General features: G+C 41.4%; 3 protein-coding genes across 3 annotated transcripts; 1 reads left to right on the top strand and 2 right to left on the bottom strand.

Annotated features, from left to right (window-relative positions):
- Window positions 1-1,973: 1,973 nt before the first annotated feature.
- LOC128743467 (uncharacterized) lies at window positions 1,974-3,390 on the bottom strand. The gene is made up of 2 exons (XM_053840058.1): window positions 3,067-3,390; window positions 1,974-3,003 (listed from the first exon to the last, which is right to left on the bottom strand). Exons 1-2 carry the CDS (start codon window positions 3,279-3,281, stop codon window positions 2,037-2,039), a joined length of 1,182 nt encoding a protein of 393 aa, XP_053696033.1. The 5' UTR covers window positions 3,282-3,390; the 3' UTR covers window positions 1,974-2,036.
- Window positions 3,391-6,019: 2,629 nt separating this feature from the next.
- LOC128742400 (alpha-ketoglutarate-dependent dioxygenase alkB homolog 4) lies at window positions 6,020-9,896 on the top strand. Its single transcript, XM_053838749.1, has 4 exons — window positions 6,020-6,042; window positions 6,096-6,228; window positions 6,290-6,918; window positions 6,971-9,896. Exons 2-4 carry the CDS (start codon window positions 6,127-6,129, stop codon window positions 7,185-7,187), a joined length of 948 nt encoding a protein of 315 aa, XP_053694724.1. The 5' UTR covers window positions 6,020-6,042; window positions 6,096-6,126; the 3' UTR covers window positions 7,188-9,896.
- Window positions 7,228-17,357, bottom strand: LOC128742399 (recombination repair protein 1). The gene is made up of 6 exons (XM_053838747.1): window positions 17,179-17,357; window positions 16,485-17,054; window positions 16,247-16,426; window positions 16,114-16,191; window positions 15,035-15,124; window positions 7,228-8,351 (listed from the first exon to the last, which is right to left on the bottom strand). The coding sequence occupies exons 2-6, from the start codon at window positions 17,029-17,031 to the stop codon at window positions 7,399-7,401; spliced, it is 1,848 nt and encodes a 615-aa protein (XP_053694722.1). The 5' UTR covers window positions 17,032-17,054; window positions 17,179-17,357; the 3' UTR covers window positions 7,228-7,398.
- Window positions 17,358-23,152: the final 5,795 nt, after the last annotated feature.

Raw genomic sequence — 23,152 nt, forward strand, 5'->3', positions numbered from 1 at the left:
GACCTATACAAATGGCACTAGTATTTCACCTTAGCCTTCTCAAACATCTTACTGGGAGGGATTGTTCTATAGTCTTCGTGTGCAGCACAACACACTTCAAACATTTTCAAAATTTATCTCGATAATTGCATTTCATGAATCATTTCTTGAAGAAAAGTTCATTGCGCCTAGAAAACTTTTTTTGTAAGACTTAGTCACTGAATTCAGTACGGGTGTTTTGAATACACGATTGAAACTTACAATATTGTGAAAAGTTAGCTATCACAGTACCTAAGAAGTTTTACAATGGTTGTATCATATATATCATGAGTTATTAAAACTATAAAATCGTGGTGGCCCGACGATAACGACCATACCCTAATCACCTTACGAACGAGTGTGAGGTGGTGTAAGGGTGGAATTAAGACTCAATATTTACAACGAGCATCATAATGGCGATATACCAGCAGAAGGAGACGGTACGATTATTCCAGGAAAACGCGCGCATCTCCAATTAACGTTTTTGTTTAAGAGTAGTTTCTTGAACTACTGTATAGCTAATATCCGTTGAACACTATGTTGTTAGTGGTCTAGTGGTCTTCAGCAAGTTTTGGAGGAAGAGGAAAGCGGTCGGAGTTACTAAAATATGGTGTTTCCAGGAGCTATACAGCGATGCGGACTCAAATCCCTGGAGCGGTTTACCTACCAGGTGGTATTGAAAAAGATAAATGGTGCTCGACTTCGCAGGAAACCTGCCCACAGACGCTTATTCACAGTCGTCATGGAATACAAGAGATATAAGGGCAGCACGATCCAGTGACATGGCCTTCGACCCCATACCGTCAAACAAGTGACAGGCTCACTCCAGGCACGAATGCGGACCTCATTGAGGTTGCCAAGGGTCTAAACCGACCCTGACGAAATACCGAACGCGGCCATACAAGCATATCCTGCCTAATATGGTTAGTGAGAAGCTTCAGAACTGCCTAGAAGTATGCAAATTTCCGGACAAAAACCCGGGAAACTACCAGGAGATCCCTCACCATACAGGCCAATTACTAGGTACTAGAGCGAGTAATCCTATACAAGCTGACACCCGTAATGGAATTGACACCGGTTCCGGACTGGCAAAGACGCAGTTTGAATTCCGCAAATCGAAGTCTACGGTCGCTGCCATCAAGAACAGAAGACCGAGAAATCAATGGAACATAAGAGGCGGGGAACAGATATTGTGCAATAGTCATAATTGATATCTAAAACGCTTCAGCAATATTTGGGGAGCGATCGCCCTAGAGCATGGGAAGTTAAATTTTTACCTGATACAATTTTCGTCAGGTCAATAGGGGTGTTTTAAGAAGTCACACTTCTGTCCCATCTGTACTGAGCCGAGGAAACTCCGGAGCATGTGATGTTTCACATCGAGATGGAGTAGACACCAACGTTGACATCGTGTAGAGAATGTATACAGAGGAACGCGCTTGGAGCGCCGTCGATAAGGCGGTGACGGACTTGATGACTGAGTTTTAATAGCTAGAATGGGTGCAATGATAAGGGTTTGACATAAATTTACCTATGGTCAGCTATAAGGTCATATAGGCAGCTTAGGACTGGGTAACGGGTACCGTAGCCAGCGTAGGTGGCTTGCTTAGACACATACTTCTTCCCGGAGTTATACCAAACGGTGGTTCAGGCAGGGGTAGATGAAAGGTAGATTGTGTTTATACTGGGAAATCTCGATAAAAATTTGAAGACAATTTGTCCCACTGGAAAAATGGACGCATATTTGTCTCACTACATATATCATTTCACTGGGTCCACTGTTTCGGAGTATTAAAAGTGTAATTTTTTAACTAATTAATCAAGTACAAATGTTCTAATATTTAAAGACGTCGTGTCAGTAGTGGCACCGTTACAACGAAAATTACTCATTCACTTGAGCATAGCTGGTAACAAATCGGATAACGAAATCAAGGAATTCTAACCTCTTACGACACATGGGACATTTATTGGACTTCTACAATATCCGTTTAATATTGTTTATTTACACACGGACTTACCTACCTTTGATAAGTAGCAACTAGTCGTATTTTTGTCAGGTGATCTAAGGCTACCATTATCTGTTCAGCATTATCTGTGTTCAATTGGCGTAGCGTCAATTTCAGCGCAGGTGACGTATCATCTTCTCCGTCATCGGCACGTTCCACGAAAGCGAGATAATCAGTTTCCGCGTACCGATAGGCGATGATATCGTTTTCACTGGGAATAGCAATCAAAGGAAAATTCTCTAAAGCATCTACCAGGTTGTTCCAAAATTCAAAACCACTGTAGTTTGCAAGAAATGTTTCCTTCTCCTTGTCAACTTTATCGGTACACGTAGGCGAAATTGAGGCCTGACCATTGGACACGTTTGCACTAATTAGCTCCTGTTTAATTGCGAGTGATTTGCGTGGCTGGCGGTTTTTACCTTTTTTACGGATCACATCCTCCAGTTCGATAATCGGTGTGTCTTCGTATTCTGGCACGCTGGGAGCATCATCGTTACAAATAGCATCGGCTGCTTGCAAAGAAGCTCTCACAATCCGGGGAGTAGTACTTTTATTCAGATTTCTATAAGGTTCTTCAATGCATTCGTCTTCCTTATGCAAATCATCTTCGGTAAAACGAATATGCTTTTTCTCCGCTTCATTGTCTGTAACGATTGACGGCATCTTATTCTTTCCATATGTTTTTACAATTACCTTCGGGGGTGGCGGATCTTCATTTTTCTTAGATTTTCGCTTACGAATTCGCTTTCGTTTTGGTTTTGGTAGCTCTTGTAGAGCTTCATCAGATTTGTTTAATTTTTCAAGGCCTACGAATATTTTGGGCAAGCAATCTACATCCGATTCAGAGCTAGAACTATCCGACTCTTGCTGCACGTAGCTACCGTTTTGCTGACCAACACGTGGTTCAGCGGCGAATGTTTTTACAGGCGGCGAGCGACCATTATGAGTGCCATTGTAACTGTTCGAAATCCTCCGTACTCTAAAAAATACAAATTGAGTTCCTAAAACATTTGCCGGTTCGTGTCATACAAATTCGTCTTACTTTACTTGATCAGATGCCAGGATCACATCCAGGTCTTCTGTTTCCGGAAATAATACGTTATCCTGGTTAGTTAAACACACATCCGCCAGCTGGAAGGTGTTACGAACATACTCCAGCAAGCAGTCTACGCGTTTCCACGCGACACGTCTGCCGACAAAAATTTTTTGCCGGTGGTCAGAGTAAAATTCACTGAGATCTAAAGTATATCGTTGCATTATGAAGATGTAACGGAGGAAGCGAATGCAGTATTTGTGACCGTATATAATTATCACTGCCGCGTTATCACCGCATAGATTATCAATATAGTACCTATTTTATGCTCAGCATCAGCACTGTCCAGCACTACATCTACATTAGCTATAGCTTATTTTTGTTTATGATTTAACTGTTATACGAATAAGCAAAGATGCCAGATTTTTCTAAAAATTTTCAGCAACTACTCGGAAACTGAAAAAAAAATGCTCGAAATCAGAGCGCGAATTTGCACAAATCTGGAGTAATATTGTGATCCTCGTTTCGAGTGATTTTGGTTCGTTTCGACCACGTTAAACGAATGGGCGGATTTGTGAATCCACCTACAGAGACTCACAGAACAGAAGTGGAAGTCCGAACGATTCGGCGATCAAAACTGGTAACAGAATCTTTTTTGTTTTTATTTTTACGTTTTTTCGTGCGACGAAGGAGACAATGTCGACTAATCGTTTTAATTTCCGTCATTCATAAATGAAAATAACACGCAAGGCATTGTCGTTATTCTACAGCCAGGAAAACTTGCCTGACCTGCAGAAATTTTGTAGAATAACATTTGTCATGCAGTCCTACACAAATACATGCGCGTTAGCTTCGTAAACATTGTTGTTATTATTAGTTCGGACGATGAAAAATTTTGTTGGACGGATTTGAAAACGGTACGACGAATTTTAGAAATAAAATCAGTTGCGTAATTTCAATAATATGCTTTAATAGTCGCTTTTCAGTGATTTCAAAGTTCACGGATCGGAAGGTACGTGTGTTTTACTCAAATCAGCACAAGAACTTTTGGAGTATTCATTAAATCCATCCAACAAATGATGAAAACTAGAATGGCTTTACTTATTACGATGGAAGTTAGAAAAAATCTCTACCATCACAAATAAAGGTAACTCTCCGTTTTGATTCAAAGTTTTGCGGTTTTTGAGCGCCTTGTCGCCTCTGTAATCTATCGACCTTTTCGCATGTGTAATGGCGGCTGGTGGGTACAACTTTCGGAGAACGTTAGCATGCTTTTGGCAACTTTATTCGCGCCAAGTTTTTATTTTCAGCCTTAATTGTTGTTTTAGAGCTTTCAAGCATACGTGAGCGTAGTTTCCAAAAGCAAATAAACATTGAAAACTGTACCCACTAGCCGCCATTAAGCGCACGAAAAGGTGGATAGTCTGTAAATCCACCTTTTCGCGTGCGTAATGGCTGCTAGTGGGTACAACTTTTGGGAAACGTTAGCATGCCTTTGGCAACTTTATTCCCGTCAAGTTGATATACATCGCACTTCCCACCAAACTGGACTTTGCAGTTTGAAACTGCGACTGCACCAAACTGCGACAAACTGAAATTACTGTAATAAGAAAGAGAAAGAGCAACAACGACAATGTTCCGTCATATTCATTAGTATTAGGAAAAATAGTCCAGATTTAGCTGCAAGGCACAATATTTCCACCCTTGATTGTTGTTGTAGATCTTTCAAGCGTACGTGAGGCGCGAGCAGAGTTCTCAAAAGCAAATAAACATTGTTGAAAAGTGTACCCACTAGCCGCCATTAAGAACGCGAAAAGGTGGATATCACGATGAAGCAAATAGCCACCTTTTCGCGTGCTTAATGGCGGCTAGTGGGCACAACTTTTGGAAAATATTTAAATGCTTTTGGCAACTTTGCTCACGTACGCTTGACAGGTTTACAACAACAATCAAGGGGGAAAATGTCAACTTGACGTGAGCAGAGTTGCCAAAAGCATGTTATTTTTACCGAAAGTTGCTCTGAAGTGCGGCAAACGGAGAAACACAACTACACACTTAAACAGTTCGGTAAATTTTACCGAAATCTAAACAGCTGAACGTTCGGTAAAAATTTCGATCGTGCATATCGACGTTTACTGATCTTTAGTAACGTTTGGTAACATAAAAAATTTTACCGAACGTTCAGCTGTTTAGATTTCGGTAAAATTTTACCGAATTCGGTGCTTTTTTCTAAGTGTGTAGTAATCGCTATTTTTCGGTTTGTTCCTCCAGCATCAGCTGTTCCCCAAAATGAGGTAAACATCATGTATATACACGCGTATTTCGTGTACGCTAGTGTGTGTGTTCTTGAGCTGTCAGAAAGCTCTATATTAGCTAATCGTTAAGCAAAATTGCATTGAAATGCTTTCATGCAGCCATAATAGACGCAAGAGAGGAGAAATAAAGAGAATCTCTCATTTGCAGCTGTGAGCTATTCAAAAATCCGACGAGAAATAATCTGAAATGGCCAAAAGCTGCATACACTTTCAAAACGTCTGTGAAAACCACCCCATCGACATCTCTATATCGTGCTGCAGTGAACGTCAGCGACACCATGTCCTGGGCTCAAAATTTGACAACGGGCTCAATTCAAGCTGCTGGCGGTCGAGTGAAACGAAAGTGATGAAATGCTATCTCATTTTCGCACACACGAGATGTTGGCGGCGAAAACATTGTTGCCTGCCGATGGGGTTGTGAAAACCGTGAAAACTTGAAAACATCCTGAACAATATCGACAATATCAGCAACGCTGGCATCACGAATTTGATTTTCGGTTTCGTGCAGTTTAGCAGTTTTGGAGTTTAGGAGGATATCTTTAATAATATCTGGCCTCACTAGGAACCGCACATGACATTTTCAAAAATATGTAAACAAATAAACGCGCATTGGATTCGTTCCTGCGATCCTTGATTGACTCATCTCGTCTTATATTGTCGTGTTTTTCCGGTAAGGTGGATTGGACATTGTAAAGCAGGCTTAGTTTTTAAAAACATATTTAGGTTCCTAAAAATATAAATTTACCCAGCTAAAATGGATCACCCACGGCCTTGTGGTTGCAAGGGACGTCGCACCTGTCTCAGCTGTGAAAAAGATTTCGAAATCCATCGTGTCGATTACAACGAGATCTTTCAGGTATTTATTTAAATGTAAAACTAATTTGTTGAAGGCAAACTATTTTTTTTTTGTTTTCTAGAAATGTAAAGCGTACTCGTTTTGTCCGTACTGTAGCAGAATCTACCCAGGGTGGGATACAGATGAGGTGATGGCAGATCACAGCCACAATCACAATGGAGAGACGGGCGAAGAATATTCAGGAATCTACGTAGAACTCGATTTTTTAAGCATCGAAGAAGAAAATCGTTTGATGAAGGGCATCGATGAAATGCATTGGGACATTTCTCAGAGTGGTCGTCGAAAGCAAAATTTTGGCCCAAAAACTAACTTTAAAAAAACTAAGATTAAAGTAGGCAATTTTACGGGTTTTCCGAAATTTTCTGAATTTGTTCAGTTGAAATTCGACGAGGTTCCGCTAATGAAAGGATTTCAGACAATCGAACAGTGTTCGTTAGAATACACGCCGGAACGAGGAGCTTCTATCGACCCTCACATCGATGATTGCTGGATTTGGGGAGAGCGGGTCGTTACTGTTAATTTACTGAGCGATTCGGTGCTAACGTTGTCTCGATTTCATCGGAGCGAAGAGAGTACACGGTACAATTTACATCTCGTTGATAAGTATCGAGACAAACTGATTATGAATCTGGCAAACCAGGAGGAATTGGATCAACTTGACGAACGAATAGTTCGGATTCCCATGCCAAGGTCTGTTTGTAAAAATTATTTTTGATTTCTTTAACGTTAATATTATTTTCAGACGTTCTTTGCTTGTCATGTACGGATCGCCGAGGTACCAGTGGGAGCACGCTGTTCTGCGGGAAGACATAAGGGAAAGACGCGTATGCCTGGCCTACCGGGAGTTTACTCCTATGTATCTTAGTGGTGGAAGTGAATACAGCAAAAGTCAGCAAGTGTTTCAAATTGCTCAAAACTTTTGGGACCATTTGGAGCCTCAGTCTCAAAATGTAAATTAGCTACGGATTTTCAAAATTTCTAGCGAGCAGTTTTGTTTATAGCGTTTATTTATTAATATTCCACACAATCAATGATTTCAAATGCTTTATCTTCGAGCACAGGTCCATGGGAAACAGTTTATTCAAATTTAACGTAACATAAATCATACAAACTATAATGTTGACTTCCGAAAAAACATTACATTGCAATACGGCGTAGTTGCGTTTTTATTTAGATGTTGAGGAACAACGTAATTGGACAATGGTCACTGCCATAAACACCCGAGCGAATGACGTTATCGACAACCTTTCTCTGAAGCCGTTCCGATGCGATGAAGTAATCCAGCCGCCATCCTACGTTCTTTGCGCGAGAATTTCCCATGTACGTCCAAAAAGTGTAGGCGCGTTTCTGTTCCGGATAAAGTTGCCGAAAAGTATCGACAAATCCTAGCGATAGAAGTTTGCTCATTCCGTCTCGTTCTTCCTGGGTAAAACCGGCATTCTTCTTGTTAGTTTTGGGATTTGCCAAATCAATTTCTTCATGAGCGACGTTCATGTCTCCGCATAGAATAACTGGTTTTTTAGAATCCAATTCATGCAAATACTTATGGAATTTTTCGTCCCATCGCATGCGTTTCGGAAGTGTAACCAACTTCCGTCCTGCGTTAGGAACGTATACGCAGACCAAATAGAACTTTTCGTACTCCGCCGTCAATAACCGACCATCAGCATCTTGTTCATCGTCGCCCAAGCCGTAAGCGACATTGATTGGCATTTTCTTCGAGTAAATGGCGACTCCTGCATAGCCCCCCGGTTTGCACAGCCAGTAGGGATGGTAACCTTTGATGTGACGAGCTTCCTCCGGTAATTGATCCTCTGAGCACTTGGTTTCCTGAATACACAGAATATCAGGCTTCTCATGCTCGAAATATTCCAGGCCGCCCTTGCCGATCCATCCTCGCAGACCGGCCACGTTCCAGCTGGAGATTTTAAAATTGTACTCCTTTTCTTCTTCCAATTCGAAATTAAGTTTCGAATAATCGGTATTTGATTTGTTGATTTTAGGCGCCCCTGAAGCTGGTTTCTTCACGGATTTAGTTTTCTTCGTCTTCGGTTCAGCCGAACCGTCGTCGGATTCCTCAGCATTTTCCAGTGGCACGTCTTTTTTCTTCTTGCGTTGGGTAACTGTAAAACAACCAAATGAACACGCTTTAGTTTCCGGTTCCGATGAGTGGCTGTAAAGTTTCTTACACTCACGCAGCTTCTGCAACAAGGTTCTTGTTCGTTTAGACATATTTAAATACTATTCACTGATGTGTTTTTGTACTGGGATTATTTTTAACTGGTTCAAATTACGGTCTAGTTGTATTATTTATATGGAATGGTGCAGGTAGTTACAGTTCATTACCTGTAGTTACCTACAGCGTTTGTTGAATCTGTGTGAAGAAAACTACCGTTGTGGTTTACGTTTGAGAGTTTACCTATGTAGGCCATCAATTTTAGGCCCTCATGATGGAATACCTAGTTTATGGAGAGTCATGCATGAGAGCTTCAAATGCGCCTACTACGCCAGAAAATAAGTCCAATTTCAATTAGAATAACATTTCTGGCTTTAGTTTTCAGATCGCAGATTATGCGACCAAAAAAAACCAAAGCCAGAAATTTGAAAGCCAAAAAATTCTAGGTAAATTCTCACAACTTGGAAGATATAGGTATCATGCCTGGGCAATCTCCCCAGTTAATTTCCATTTGCGAAAGATTGTGAGTTAGAAAAAAGGTAATAGAGCAATAGAAGACATGCAAACGAAAAATAAAATAAACTACAATAGAAAAGAAAGGGTGAAAATAAAGAAGCAAGCAAAAATTTGCTTGAGTGAGAAGCGTCACAAAATGTCGTTTGTGACATCTTGGCGTTGGGAATCGTATCCCAGGCCACCAGCACAGTTGGCGGAAATATTACCAACAATGCTAGGCCAACGCCTGTTGCAGAAGGAAAGAGCTAGTAGAATAAGTGCGATATAGAAATAAATTGGAAGTTAATAATAAGAAAAATATGATAACAGCAGCAAAAAATAAAATAAAATAAAAATAAAACGAGAAAGTAGAGAGTAAAAAAGTGAAATGATATGTGGGAGAAAGTATAGTAAAGAGAAGCGGCAAAATAAAAAGAAGAAACAACTAATAAGAGAAACTATAGGTGAAAGCAGGAAAAAAGTATATGTTGATAGGATCCTAATTTTTTTGAATAACTGAATTCATGGATAACTAAACTCTTTCCCTCAACCATGAAGTCTCATAACTCCCAGTAACCATCTTACTTCTTGTAGTTTTGGGTTGGGTCCAGTTTTTGTCAAAACATATGCAGCGTTCAACGTGGTGTTGCACGATGGCTTTCCACTCAACTTGTTTCTTAACGAAATGATAACGCAACTCTTTCCGCTTCGTTCATGCAGAGTAACCAACGTCCTTTTCCGCTAGGCAAATAAAAAAAAGTTTCGAAACCTCAATCCTATCCCTCCTTGTCTTCTCAGCTTTGGAATATAAGTAATTTAACCATACTAACCGTTGTAAATCGAGTGTAACGATCATACCCTTGAACATATTATATTGCAGATTGCAAGAAAAATCCTCACATTGCGATTATCTTGACAGATGAACCAATCCACCAAAAGATAACCGCATGATTTATTATAGTAATTAAGTATTTGAAAATTTACCAAATCAATTATTTTCCACTACAAACACGTTACAAAACTGATATTTTGTCGAACCACAAACCAGAAAACCTAAATTTTAATTTTGCGGTTGTCTCGCGGTTATCTCCTGAGCGCGTTCATCGCCGCAGCAGGAGGATTTATTATAAACACCGCAATATAAGCAGGTCGGGCTTTGTCTCTCTCCAGCGATCCGTCTGCCTTCGTTTTGATCTTGTAGTGTGGATCCACTTTGATTTGAGCGCTTTTCCTCCCGAGGTGCGTACCGCGGCTCTGTGAGCTGGGAGTTGTCATCCAAGAATTTAATTTTCGACAGCATGGCCTCTCGTCGCTATAAAGGGCCAATCAGAATACTGCGTCAATGCATCGGCTTTAAGTTGGTATCCTGGTTGTGAAGGGAACGCAAATGATTCTGGTTCACATAAGTTGTACCTTGTCCGCTTTGCTGCTCACTCAGGAACACTAAATCTCAGCTTACGAAAACTTTCTTCGTTTGTGGGTTGTAGACACGGTATCCCTGCTGCATATGCAAAAAAAACTCCAGCCTCGAACTTGGAATCTCATTTCTTCCTTCGCACTTTTGGGACATGGGGAATAACTTTTATCCCGCACACACGCAACTGTGATAGATCTGGTCTCTTCACTTTTCAGTACTTCTGTTTTCGTGCACAGAAAGAACACAAAGCATTTTCTACTGCAATCATCAATGAACGTAAGAAAAAACTTGCTTCCGGAAGTCATTTCCATCTAATGGATCAGGTCCAGTACTAAAGCCGTTCAAAACCCCTTGTATCGGAGAGGTTGACTTTGATGCTTCCCACGCAAGCACGGAACACATGGCGAAAGTGCGCCTCGCTGAATTGCACTCCCAACATCATGCCACAAATTTGCTGTAGACTCTGCACGTTCAGGTGTAGGGGTGACAGGGGCATAATGAGCACAGGGGGCAAAAAGGGCCACCGTGCGTTTGGGCATATTGGACAATCAATTTTGCTAATTTGTTTAATGAACTTGTTAATAATGTTCTTAATAAGCATCTCAACAAAAACCGCATCCAAACTCGTTGACATGTCCGAGATATTGAGATAAAACTCGGGCCGACTCAGGATTGTAAAAATACTACCTATAAGAATTGCAACCAACAAAATAAGCTCTATAGGCCATTTGTTGCGTGCTATGGACTTATCCACTCCATATATGGTTACTATTACCATATATGAACAATCACTTTGTATAATTGAGGTAATCTTTTGTTTTATCGCATTACTATAATTATTTTTGATTAGCATAGCTGCAAGGGGCATAATGTATTTGTATTTGTAAATAACCAATAAAGGCTTGAAAGTAATATAAACATTAAAATGACACAGTCGAGAATATTTCGTAATTGTAAACAACAATCAACCCGAAAATAGCGGTTGTAGAGCAAAAGTTGTGTTTTTCATCTACCTGGCCCTTGAACCGCCATGTTGCCTATGTTGTTCAACTGAAAAAATATCAGTAAATAGAAAAAATCATAAAATAATCGCTAAATGAAATAAAAATAGTCACCATTTCTCTTTTCTTCTATATTATATAATCTTTTATGTTATTTTATAGTAAAAACTGGCCGAAATGGTAACTTTAACTGTGCCTATTGTACCCCGTATGGTTTTTGATCGAAGCAAAAAGTATCATTTTTTAAACATTTCAAATTGATGGCTGTTCATAGTCAATCCATATTCTAACATTGTTAATTTATCAAAGACATGAAAAATCGTAATTATGGCAATTTTTAGAATTTTGATTACGCGCTACTTGTTTTACGACGCGTTTTGCTTGGGCGGCCCAAATTCCCCCATCCACCCCTCATTTGCTTTTGTCGCAGCTCCGGATCATCCGATCGCTCCGTCATCGACCATTTTCACCTTTCTGACGCGACTTGTACCGACAACCTAGTTACTCTCCAATCGCAACACGTCGCCAACCGAATTGATCACTTAGTCCTTCATGAAGATAACTCGATGACCAAAACCGCAAGTCAGATTCATAGAAAGCTCCGAAATACAAAGCACATCCGCAAGCATGATCATAATAGATATCACCTCCTACATCAGCTTTTATTTCCAGGTAACGTTTAGCCACCATGGACATCCTTATGTTGTTGAAAACCATCACACTTTCAGTCACGTTCCGAGCAATCTCCAGCTCTTGAAGATTACGACACATAATGGCCGAAGATCCACAGTCGAAAATCTTATTTGAAACTTCTGATTCATTCTAGCAATACGTAGTGTACGACCTGCATGTACCGGTAACATTTTACATTGGCAGGGCTAGCCTACTCTTAGTGCCCCGGTTTTACTTATTTGGCCATACCACCTCAGTTAAACCAAATTGGAAAAATTTTTGTTTGGGGCATTTTAGTTCTTATATGTAATTATATACAAAATTATTACATTAAGTAGTGCTCTATCTTTTGTATTTACAATGCACTCCAGGTTTATACTGAGTGCTACGCAAAGAGCGCTCTTTGTGCACCAAGCGGTGTGAACCAAGAGTGCGCCGTGGATACTTACCCTTGGGCAATACTTAGTTTAGCAATTTTATGGATATTTATTAGCTCTATAAATGCTCCATACATAACATTTTGGAATTCTGGTTGACTAATGTTGTACAGCTAAATCAGCAAAATCGGTGTCTAAGACCAGGGCGCCCTGCACCTGGAGCTCGTCCGGTTTCACGTCCAAGGCCTTCTTTTTGTTCTGGCCATATAGAACGCCCTTTCAGCATCGCATTCTGCCGGCTCATCTGGCCACTTATCCTGGAGAATCTTTGCTTTGACAGTATCCGCTGTCAGCTTGATCATGGACGCTTCAATGCCTATGATCATGGGATTGTACGTCTTCGATAGTACCATCAACAGGATACTGAACATACTTACTTACTTAGGTGGCTTGCCGTCCTAAGACAAAGCCTGTTGAACAAAGTTTCTCCATGTAACTCGGTTGAGGGCTACCGCTCTCCAATTCCTCGGACACCGAGTACTCTCCGCCAGATCTCGCTCCACCTGGTCTAACCATCTTGCTCGCTGCGCTCCTGGTGGTCTTGTTCCTACCGGATTTGAGGTGAACACCATCTTTGCAGGATAGTTGTCCGGCATTCTTGCAACATGCCCTGCCCATCGTATCCGTCCAGCTTTAGCTACCTTCTGGATACTGGGTTCACCATAGAGCTGTGCGAGTTCATGGTTCATCCTCCGCCTCCATACTCCGTTCTCCTGTACGCCACCGAAGATCGTTCTTAGCACTCGTCGTTCGAAAACTCCGAGCACTCGCAGGTCCTCCTCGAGCATTGTCCATGTTTCATGCCTGTAGAGAACAACCGGTCTAATAAGCGTCCTGAACAGGGTGCACTTTGTACGGGGACTTAATCTGCTCGACCGCAATTGCTTGTGAAGCCCATAGTAAGCACGACTTCCGCTGATAATACGCCTCCGAATCTCACGGCTGGTATCATTGTCTGCCGTTACCAGTGAGCCAAGGTAGACAAATTCATCGACTACCTCAAACTCATCGCCGTCGATTAATATACTACTGCCCAAGCGGTGTTATTCGGCCTCGGTTCCGCTGGCCAGCATGTACTTTGTTTTAGACGTATTTACGTTTAACCCAATCTTTTCTGCTTCGCGCTTTAGCCTGGTGTACTGTTCAGCCACCGCCACAGATGTTCTGCCGATAATATCCATGTCATCGGCAAAGCAGACGAATTGACTAGATTTGTTGAATATTGTGCCCCGCGTGTTAATATCCGCTCGGTTCATAACACCTTGTAGCGCTATGTTGAACAGCAGGCATGAAAGACCATCACGTTGACGAAGCCCTCTGTGTGATTCGAATGAACTTGACAATCCACCCGAAATCCGAACACAGCACTGTGTACCATCCATCGTAGATTTAATCAGTTTGATGAGCTTCCTGGAGAAGCTGTTCTCGTCCATGATTTTCCATAGGTCTTTCCGGTCAATGGTATCATATGCGGCTTTGAAGTCAACGAATAAATGATGCGTGGGAACTCTGTATTCACGGCTCTTTTGGAGGATTTGCCGCAGTGTAAATATTTGATCCGCTGTAGACCGAACTTCGACGAAGCCGGCTTGATAAGTTCCCACGAATCTATTCGCAATTGGTGATAGACATACAAGGGTCATCAACTTAGAATCCGAATTCACCACAATTCACTTGTGCCGAGTGGTTATCAAAAGATTAGCGTAAGTTTCGACCGATTTACACTCTACAAGCTTGCCTCGGTCAACTGCTGAAGCAGCCCGCTATTCCATGGCCCCTTCGCGATCATCGCATCTTGCACCAGGCTATTTCATCATACTCAACCATATCATCGCAAGAACCCGTTCCGATAGTTCCTCCAATGAATTGTCTGCGGTGATGCCTTTCTAGCTCCCTTCACGAATAAGCACCATCTTGATACCGTAATTGCGTAACCACCTCCACTTGTTGGTGACACATTCGGGAACATTACTCTCGACGTTTGACCTGATTCTATTTGATTTGATATGCCTTTTGATCGTTTTCTACGATGCTAGATGCTTCCACCTCAACTTTAGGATTTAAATTCGATCTAATTCCGTTTATAGGAGAATGCTGTAACTGCCCAATAGGCTTCGAAGTACGATGCTGATTCCACTATAAGCCAGTCGCCGTCCTATGTTCGAATCTCGGCTGACCAGTGCTGCAAGAGTCAGTAGGATCGTGGCACTAGCCCTATAATTGTCCTGTAGTCTAATAACCGGCTGGAAAGTCTGTCGATAAAAAGGGTCAAATCTTAAAGACGTTTATAACCCAAGACTTTGCAGGAGAATGCTTTAACATTCGAAAAAAAAAACTCTTTAAGCTCATTACAATGGGATCTACTGATTGCCCATAATTTCATATTATCTAGACCTTCGAACCAATCAAGGTGCTGCTAAAATAACAAAAAATCGGAATTTTGCCAAAAATAGGAATACCTTCCTTTTGGTGATGGAAATACTAGAAGCTTGAACTTAACATTGGTAGACGCTACAGCAAACAATTCAAAAAGAAAGAAATGTTGCGGCAAGGAACCTCACCGATTAAACCCTAACCACTGGAACAATCTGTGTTCTTGCTAACTTACCTCCATTGGTTGGCGCAAGGGGATCCGCTTCTGCTTGATTGGCTTCCTGGGATCTTTTCTTGGCAGTTTTTTTCACGGGTGCATCTGTACCTTAAAACGAAATATAGTATTAATGATCGTCTTTTTTAATGACAAACAGTACACCAAAAATTAGTAAAGCATGCATCAAACACGGAAAGGATAGAAAACAAAGGAAAAAAGTAGGTTGTTAAATAAGAGCAGTGGGAAAGAAGCAGATTAGTGAAATTGCAAACACCCCCGAATGAGCACCGGTTTTCATCACAGCTGCTCTACGAGTACACATTTTTTGAGAGTGTTCGAAACACGAAAAGTGGGACATGAATTCAACAAATCACACACGTTCTATTTTAGTGCTATTGAAACAAACAAATTTCACTAACCTGATGATCTTTCACGTGCGTTATGTTACAGGAAATGGTCGTTCTCGAGCTAGATTTGAACAGTCCGACTTACGATTTCTACTAGATTTGGTTAGGGTTCGGCAGTAGTATTAAGAATTAAACTATTCCGAGCTTGTGACTCTTCACAGAATTATGTTTACCTTTATTGATTAAAATTTGCAACGTAACGTTAGTTCAAATAATAGCCTTAAAACATTTAAAAGTGCGGGTATGTTGGGTCACATCTGGTTAGTAAATTTTCTCGTCTCGCTACTGTGTTGTGCTAAAAGGGCATTATTTTAAGGAGTTTCACTTAAAATTATGTATCGTTTGTATGTTTTGGTAAAAGTGACAAGAAAAACCTAAGCTATACTCAATCTTTTAAAGAAAGGGTAACTGGAACTGTTTGCATTTGGGTAGCTCAGCAGCATTTCGCTGTTTTTTGGCACTTGGGGAAAGACAAATATTGTTTCGACACGAGAAAAATACTGTTTACCGCGGAACTTATCATATCGTTTTTTATCGTTAGAACCGACCATTCCTTCGGTTGTTTTCAAACTAAATGTCAGAATCGATGGGAAAGAGCAAAACGTAGCAAAAGTAGTTAGATATATCATTCCCCACACGTGTAACGTGACACAGTGGAAAAAGTCCAGATGTCGTCTAGAATCTAGTTACCGTCGGCTTCGGCTGTCGCTTTTTTACCACGTCCTCGTTTTGCTGGCGCCGATGGTGACTTGACAGGCGATGCAGGTTCTATAAGCGATTTACAATTAGTCAACAATCATAACAACGTATTCCATAAACCTACTTTCTTCATTTGTAGCTGCCCGCTTGCGTCCTCGACCAGGTGGTTTAGCAGCTGTAGATTCTTTCAATTCGTTGCTCTCAATTTCTGCTGTCTTTTTTGGGCTGGATTTCTTCGACGGTAATTTTTTTTCTTCTAGCTTGGATTTTTTCGATGGGGATTGTACCGATTCTTCTTCTTGGTCTATAAAAATTATGAACAAATAACCTTTTTCGTCAATAAAAATCCAAGGCTATATTACCTTTGGTTTCCGCTTTTCCTTTACCACGTCCACGTTTAGCTGGCACCACTACTTCCGGCTCAGCTACAGTTTCTTTGACGGCCTTACCTCTGCCCTTAACCTTAACCGGTGATGTATTTCCATTCTCTACAAGTGCTTTTCCTTTCTTCGCTGGGGATGACGATTCATTAGCCTTTTCCAGATTCTTTTCTCCAGCTTTTTTACCGCGTCCTTTCTTGGCTGCTGGCTCACTTTCAATAAGCGGTTCTTCCTTAGTGGCTGCTGGTTTACGTCCTTTTCGTCCCTTAGCAGGTTCTTCCGGTGCTTCTGTGGATTCCACTTCATCTTGAACTGCCTTGGGTTTGCGCCCTGGTTTCTTTTTTTCTTCAACAGGTTGTTCCGTTACTTCCACTGATTCCGCAACTTCCTTCGTGGCTTTGGTACTTTTAGTCGCTACCTTCTTTTTACCATTTTTCACGGATTCCGCCACATTGTTTACTTCCTCCGTAACTGCCTCAGCGTCAGCAGCTTTTTTTGGCTGGCGTCCACGTTTGGCTTTTGCTTCCATTGTAGAATTAAATCAAACGAATACTGAAAGTTTTGTTTTTTCCAAATTTAACAACTATTAACATTAAATACGGGCAAAAGTAAATCATGTTTAGTTTAAAAAAAATGGGACTCCGCCGCGGGGTACAGAGTATCCATCTTTGCATACCTTTTTTACTCGAAACAAGCACGCTAAAATTATGTTTGAAACAAATGCCAAATCACTAGTGTTTCACTATTTAATAAGCTATTTCGACGCTACAAACTTTTTTTTTCAGTAAAAAGTTTATAATGAAAATAGCACTTCGCACCAAAACCACAAAATAGGCGGTAACTTTGAGAACTTGCTTCGCAGGCTACTGGTCAAGATTTTTTTTTTGATTTTGCTTGTTCTTTCTTCCAGATGCCGGGTGGAAAGAAAAGGCGCGTTCAAAAAAGCAAAAACTGACAAGCAGGGTTGCCAATAGGGTTTTGAGAAAATCAAGCTTACAAAAAATCTTGCAAAAAATAAAAAAAGTATGGCAAAAATCTTGGTTAACATTTGAGAAGGGCCAATAGAGCATTTTACGAAGAAAGGAGACTCACGGTAATTTGCTGATTGCTGAATTTGTTGCGTTTTTCTGCGTTTCCATACAAATGCCATGCGTTATCATCAGCGACGTTTCTTTTCGCGAAGATGGTAAAATTTTGCATGTTAGTAAGCTCTCTAAAAATTAGTAAACAAGCACAACTACACACTTAAAAAATAGCACCGAGTTCGGCAAATGATAGCCGAACGTTCGGTAAAAATGTCGATGATGTATTTAAACCATTTAAACGAAAAGATTTCCCGCCCAGTATTTTTGACGTTTCAGATTTAGTCACAGAAAAATGGCGACGTGCCGGGGTGTCGTGCGACAACTGGAGAAGATGTGTTAGCCCCAAATTATTTCTTAGTTGCATGGAGGTTGATGAGAGAAAAGTATTGCCAAACTATTTCACATTTTAAAAATCTAATGAACAGCATTACGCAAATCAGTTATTTAAAAGCGCTGAAAACATAACAAATCTTTTTTTTTTGTTTAACAGCTTATTAAGCGCTTGTTATCAGGTAATTGGTTGGATAATGCGTAAAACAGACCCCAAAGTGGTCCTTAGCCTCTTATCCAGCAACTCCTATCCCTACCTCCACGTGGTGCCAGCTGGAATAACCAACCCCGGTGGCAACTAAGGTCGTATACCAACAGGGAAGGAAGCACAGTGTGTCTCGACACTGTAAGATGGCAGCCCCATCACGAGACTCAGTAGCGTAGGTCTTGGTACGGCTACCTACCTAAACCCTAAAAGCTAAAAAGAGTCAAGAAAATCTTACTCGGAACATTCGGCATGGACAAAGGCGATGAAATAAGGATATGGAATGGAAACTTGGTACCTGGAAATGCAGATCGCAAAATTTCGTTGGTGGCGACAGGGTGCTGCTCGATTAGTTAGAACCCCGAAAGTTTGGCACTGCAGGAGATTTGTCGCAAAGGCGAGAAGGTGTGGACGATACGTGGCCGCAAAACCCAATTTTCCCAGAACGGTGGAGCGACCACCGAGTTGGGAACGGGCTTCGTAGTGTTAAGCAAAATGCAGGATCGCGTTATGGACTGGAAAACGATCAATGAAAGGATGTGCGTGTTGAGGATAAAATGCCGTTTCTTCAACTACACCATCATAAACGTGCATTGTCCACATGAAGGTAGACCCGACGACGAGAAGGAAGCGTTCTATGCGCAGCTGGAGGCAACGTACGACAGCTGCTCACAACGGGACATCAAGATCGTCATCGGCGATTTGAACGCCCAGGTCGGCAGGGAAGCAATAGGCCGTATGAATAAAACAGTTTGCTTTGCTTTTCCCCACAGAGAACAGATTACCAGGTAATTGACAAAAAGTGTGTAAAAGGTTTTCATGTAATCTACGAGTAATCCTTCAATAGAGCACCCCTCGAGCAGTAAGTGGCAAACTAAATCTTGATGTCGCTGCCGTCGCTGCTATGTAACTCCAGCACAAAGAAATATTGATAAAGGTACATGAATATTTTTTGATGCGTTTGGCAAACTATTTCTGGAGGGCGCTACCGACAGATTTTACACACAAAAAATCGATTACTTCCTTCGAGCCTGTTAATCTGTTCTCTGTGTTTTCCCGTTTAAATCATATGGGAGCATTTGCTCTAACACTTTTATTCATACGGTTTAATGTATCGACTGGTGATCGGGACCCAAAGCCTGCGCACCGACACAGCTTCCCGAGGCATGGTGGTCAGAAACAATTTCTTTCCCCACAAAGATATCCACTAAGCCACCTGGAGATGACCTGACCAACGATCTTCGAACCAAATCTACCATATTCTCATCGGTTTTTCTCGAACAACACCAACGTACGCTCCCTACGGGGTGTGGATATCAGCTCGGACCATTACCTAGTAGCAGTACACGCGCGCTAAAAACTATCGACGGTTCTTATCTCGCAATAAAGCCACCCTCCTCGGTTAAACATTCGGCAGCTAAACAATCCGCCAGTTGCCGAAAACTACGCGCGCGTAGTGGAAGATGCTCGGCCTTCCTCTGTGGAGCTAGATGCTTCGGGCCTCGAAAATGGATGGAGTATGATACACTCGGCTGTCAACCAGAACGCAACCGCGGTGCTAGGAGTGGAAACCTCGAGTGCTCGAAAAGATTGGTTTGACGAGGAATGCCAACAAGCGATAGAGAGGAAAAAATGAGCTTTAAAAAACTATCTAAGCATATCCACGAGTGAGAATTTGGCCAAGTATCGACGAGCGCGGAATGAGTTGGTCACGATCCTTAGGAGGAAAAGGCGCAAGAAGGAGGACGGAAATCGTGAGGAGCTGGAACAACTATTTCGGGCTAATGACACGCGCAAGTTCTACGAGAAAGTGAACCAAACTCGTAAGGGCTACACAATTAAACCTGGCATGTGTAGGGACCAGGGAGGGGATATAATCATAAAGGAGCACAAGGTAGTCGACAGGTGGAAGCAGTATTCCGATGAGCATCTCAACGGCGATATAGCAGCAGGAGACGCAATGGAAGTTAACCTCGGAGTGTCTACAAACGACGACAGCGTGCCGCCGGAAAGGACCGGCTTCCGGCAGAGATCTACAAAAATGATCAAGAACCGCTACCAACGGCACTTCATTAAATAATTTCTAGGATTTGGGAGGAGGAGAAACTACCGGAGGAGTGGATGGAAGGTGTAGTCTGTCCCATCTATAAAAAGTGCGACCGGCTAGACTGCTGTAATTACCGCGGCATCACGTTGATCAACGCCGCCTACAAGGTGCTCTTCCAGATTTTGTTGCGTCGTCTATCCCCAATAGCAAGAGAAAGGACAGTATCAGGCGGGCTTTATGGGGGCCCGTGCTACTACGGATCAAATTTTTACTCTCTGACAAATTCTCCAGAAATGTCGAGAGTATAACGTGCCTACGCATTATATTTTCGAGGATTTCAGAGAGTTGCAGCAAGGGGATGGACTGTCCTGTATGTTATTCAATATCGCTACTAAAGATGTGATCCGGCGAGCAAGAAACAAGAGGAACGATCTTCAGCAAGAGTAGCCAACTCCTAGCCTTCACAGACGACCTCGACATCATTACTAAAAACCTTGGGACGGCGGAGGCAATCTACGCCAGACTAAAAACGGAGGCTAGGAGGATAGGGTTACAAATCAATACGTCGAAAACCAAATATGTGATAGGAAGAGACGTTTGCCACCCACGGACATCGGACAGTGACTATTGATGGTGATGAACTGGAAGTGGTTGATGAGTTCGTATATCTGGGATCTCTGGTCACCGCCGACAATAATACGTGTAAGGAGTTCCAACGACGTATTCAAGCTGGAAATCGAGCCTAGTTTTTTCTCCACAAGATGCTTCGATCTGGGAACATACGCCGCCGCACAAAGCTGTCGATGTACAAAACTCCAATCAGACCGGCAGTCCTCTACGGACTTGAGACAGTAACTTGCTTACGGAGGACATAGGTGCACTAGCCGTATTTGAACTAAAGGTGTTGTGGATTATTTTTGGCGGAGTACAAACGGAAAGCGGAGAGTGACGGAGGCGTATGAATCACGAGCTAGAGGCACTGCTTGAAGAGATTCCCATCGTACACCTGGCGAAAGTCGAGAGAAGTGTTGAAAAGTTCATAGTAGCAAAAAACCAATGAGATTTCAAGCACATGAAATTTCAACCTTTATCACAAGCGAGAAACTCACATATGATTTTCTCTTGCTGTTATACGCGATGTTTCTGTTGCTATGCGATGTGAACCAAATTCAACTGTGAGCATTATGTTTAATTCTTCCACAGCTGGCATTTCATGCAACGAACCAATAGAGAATCTACCGTCAGAAAAAAACATAAGCAACGAGAACTGCAGCACACATTCATGAATTAAGATGGCAAACATATTGGAGGAATTTACGTTTTTCCTTCGCGGGAAACGACGTTTTCTTAACTAGAAAGTAACAAGCCTAATAAGAATTAGATAAACATGTAATTTAAATGTGCGTTTTAGTTTAAGTTTGCGATTTATTTAGAGATTCATTCCCTCATGCTCATTCACAGCTACGTATCGCACAAGAGAATGCCTATGCTGTTCAACAAGGAATTTGTATGTACATGTGCATAGCTCCAGGTAGCAGTTGAAGCAAAGCAGAATTTGATCAAGCAGGAAGAAATACGTGTGAGTTTTGTGCTTCTTGCTATGAAAACAGAAAAACTCACGCGTGATTTTTTTATGCACAGGATCAAGCTGACATGATTCACAGTTGATTTTGATCTTGATGAGTATGAGAGTTTGAGTTTTTAACATCACTTGTTGGAAGATTACGGTGGGCCAGCCACGTCGCAAGGATGTCGGACTGTGCAGCGAAATCCGTTCTCTTCAAGAACCCCATCGGCACCAGGAATAGAGGGGCCCAACGAGCTAGATGGCTCGATCAGGTTAAAGCCGACTTGCGTGTGTCGAGACGCGCAACGATTTGACGACGAGTAGCCCAGGACCGAGTAAAATGGAAAGGGCCCAGCAAACACCAATTCGTAGGGTATGTTGCTACATCGTCGTAATTGCCTATTCCCGTCCTATCCAACACAAATTATTAAAAATATCAGCATTTTTATGACACACAATGCAAAACTAGTTATTCCCTAATATTTTACTTAGTTGTCTATCATACGCGATGAATCAAAGTGAGCTGAGATCTATTTAAATGCTTTTGATCATTAAAGAAGTCCTACCAGCCAAATTTCCTACGTTTTTTCGTGCGACGAAGAAGACAAGGTCGACTAATCGTTTTAATTTCCGTCATTCATAAATGAAAATAACTCACGCAAAGCATTGTCGTTATTCTACAGCCAGGAAAACTTGCCTGACCTGCAGAAATTTTGTAGAATAACATTTGTCATGCCGTCCTACACAAATACACGCGCGTTAGCTTCGTAAACATTGTTGTAATTTGTTAGTTCGGACGATGAAAAATTTTGATGGACGGATTTTAAAACGGTACGACGAATTTTAGAATAAAGTCAGTTGCGTAATTTCAATAATATGCATTAATCGTCGCTTTTCAGTGATTTCAAAGTTCACGGATCGGAAGGTAAATGTGTTTTAGTCAAATCAGCACAAGAACTTTTGGAGTATTCATTAAATCTATCCAACAAATGATGAAAATTAGAATGGCTTTACTTATTACGACGGGAATTAGAAAAAAAAATCCTATATCAATGTACGAAAATTATCGTTATTGACTTTTAATAAATTCAGGATCGTAAATATAGCCTAATAAAATGCACACAAGTTTATATTCTGTCGTATTTGACGATAGCAAGTGATTGACCTGCGATTTCCAGTACAGAATTGTATAGCATAAGAAAACTAATCGCCTTGAGTCGGATCTTATCGCATACAAAGACTTATAAAGTTGAATATCGTATATTTTGTAGTACGTTTGTAGTAGTTTTGTAGTATATGGCCTCCAAATTAGTACGCATATGCTAGTTTTGTGCATCAGATACGATTTTTCAGGGTATTTTTTTTTTGTTGTTATTTAATGTGGTTTTAACCAAGGTTTGTCAAGAGAGGTTTTCT

This window comes from Sabethes cyaneus, chromosome 3 (assembly GCF_943734655.1).
Source record: "Sabethes cyaneus chromosome 3, idSabCyanKW18_F2, whole genome shotgun sequence".
Taxonomy (NCBI): domain Eukaryota; kingdom Metazoa; phylum Arthropoda; class Insecta; order Diptera; family Culicidae; genus Sabethes; species Sabethes cyaneus.

Excerpts from the sequence above, each read along its gene's own strand:
- LOC128743467 (XM_053840058.1), bottom strand. The coding sequence starts at position 3,281 with ATGCAACGATATACTTTAGATCTCAGTGAATTTTACTCTGACCACCGG. Across the intron at positions 3,004-3,066 it reads CTGGCATCTGATCAAGTAAA|AGTACGGAGGATTTCGAACA; the intron begins GTAAGACGAATT and ends TGTATTTTTTAG.
- LOC128742400 (XM_053838749.1), top strand. The coding sequence starts at position 6,127 with ATGGATCACCCACGGCCTTGTGGTTGCAAGGGACGTCGCACCTGTCTC. Across the intron at positions 6,229-6,289 it reads ATTACAACGAGATCTTTCAG|AAATGTAAAGCGTACTCGTT; the intron begins GTATTTATTTAA and ends TTTGTTTTCTAG. Across the intron at positions 6,919-6,970 it reads GTTCGGATTCCCATGCCAAG|ACGTTCTTTGCTTGTCATGT; the intron begins GTCTGTTTGTAA and ends TATTATTTTCAG.
- LOC128742399 (XM_053838747.1), bottom strand. The coding sequence starts at position 17,031 with ATGGAAGCAAAAGCCAAACGTGGACGCCAGCCAAAAAAAGCTGCTGAC. Across the intron at positions 16,427-16,484 it reads AGGAAAAGCGGAAACCAAAG|ACCAAGAAGAAGAATCGGTA; the intron begins GTAATATAGCCT and ends TAATTTTTATAG. Across the intron at positions 15,125-16,113 it reads AGCGACAGCCGAAGCCGACG|GTACAGATGCACCCGTGAAA; the intron begins GTAACTAGATTC and ends TTTCGTTTTAAG.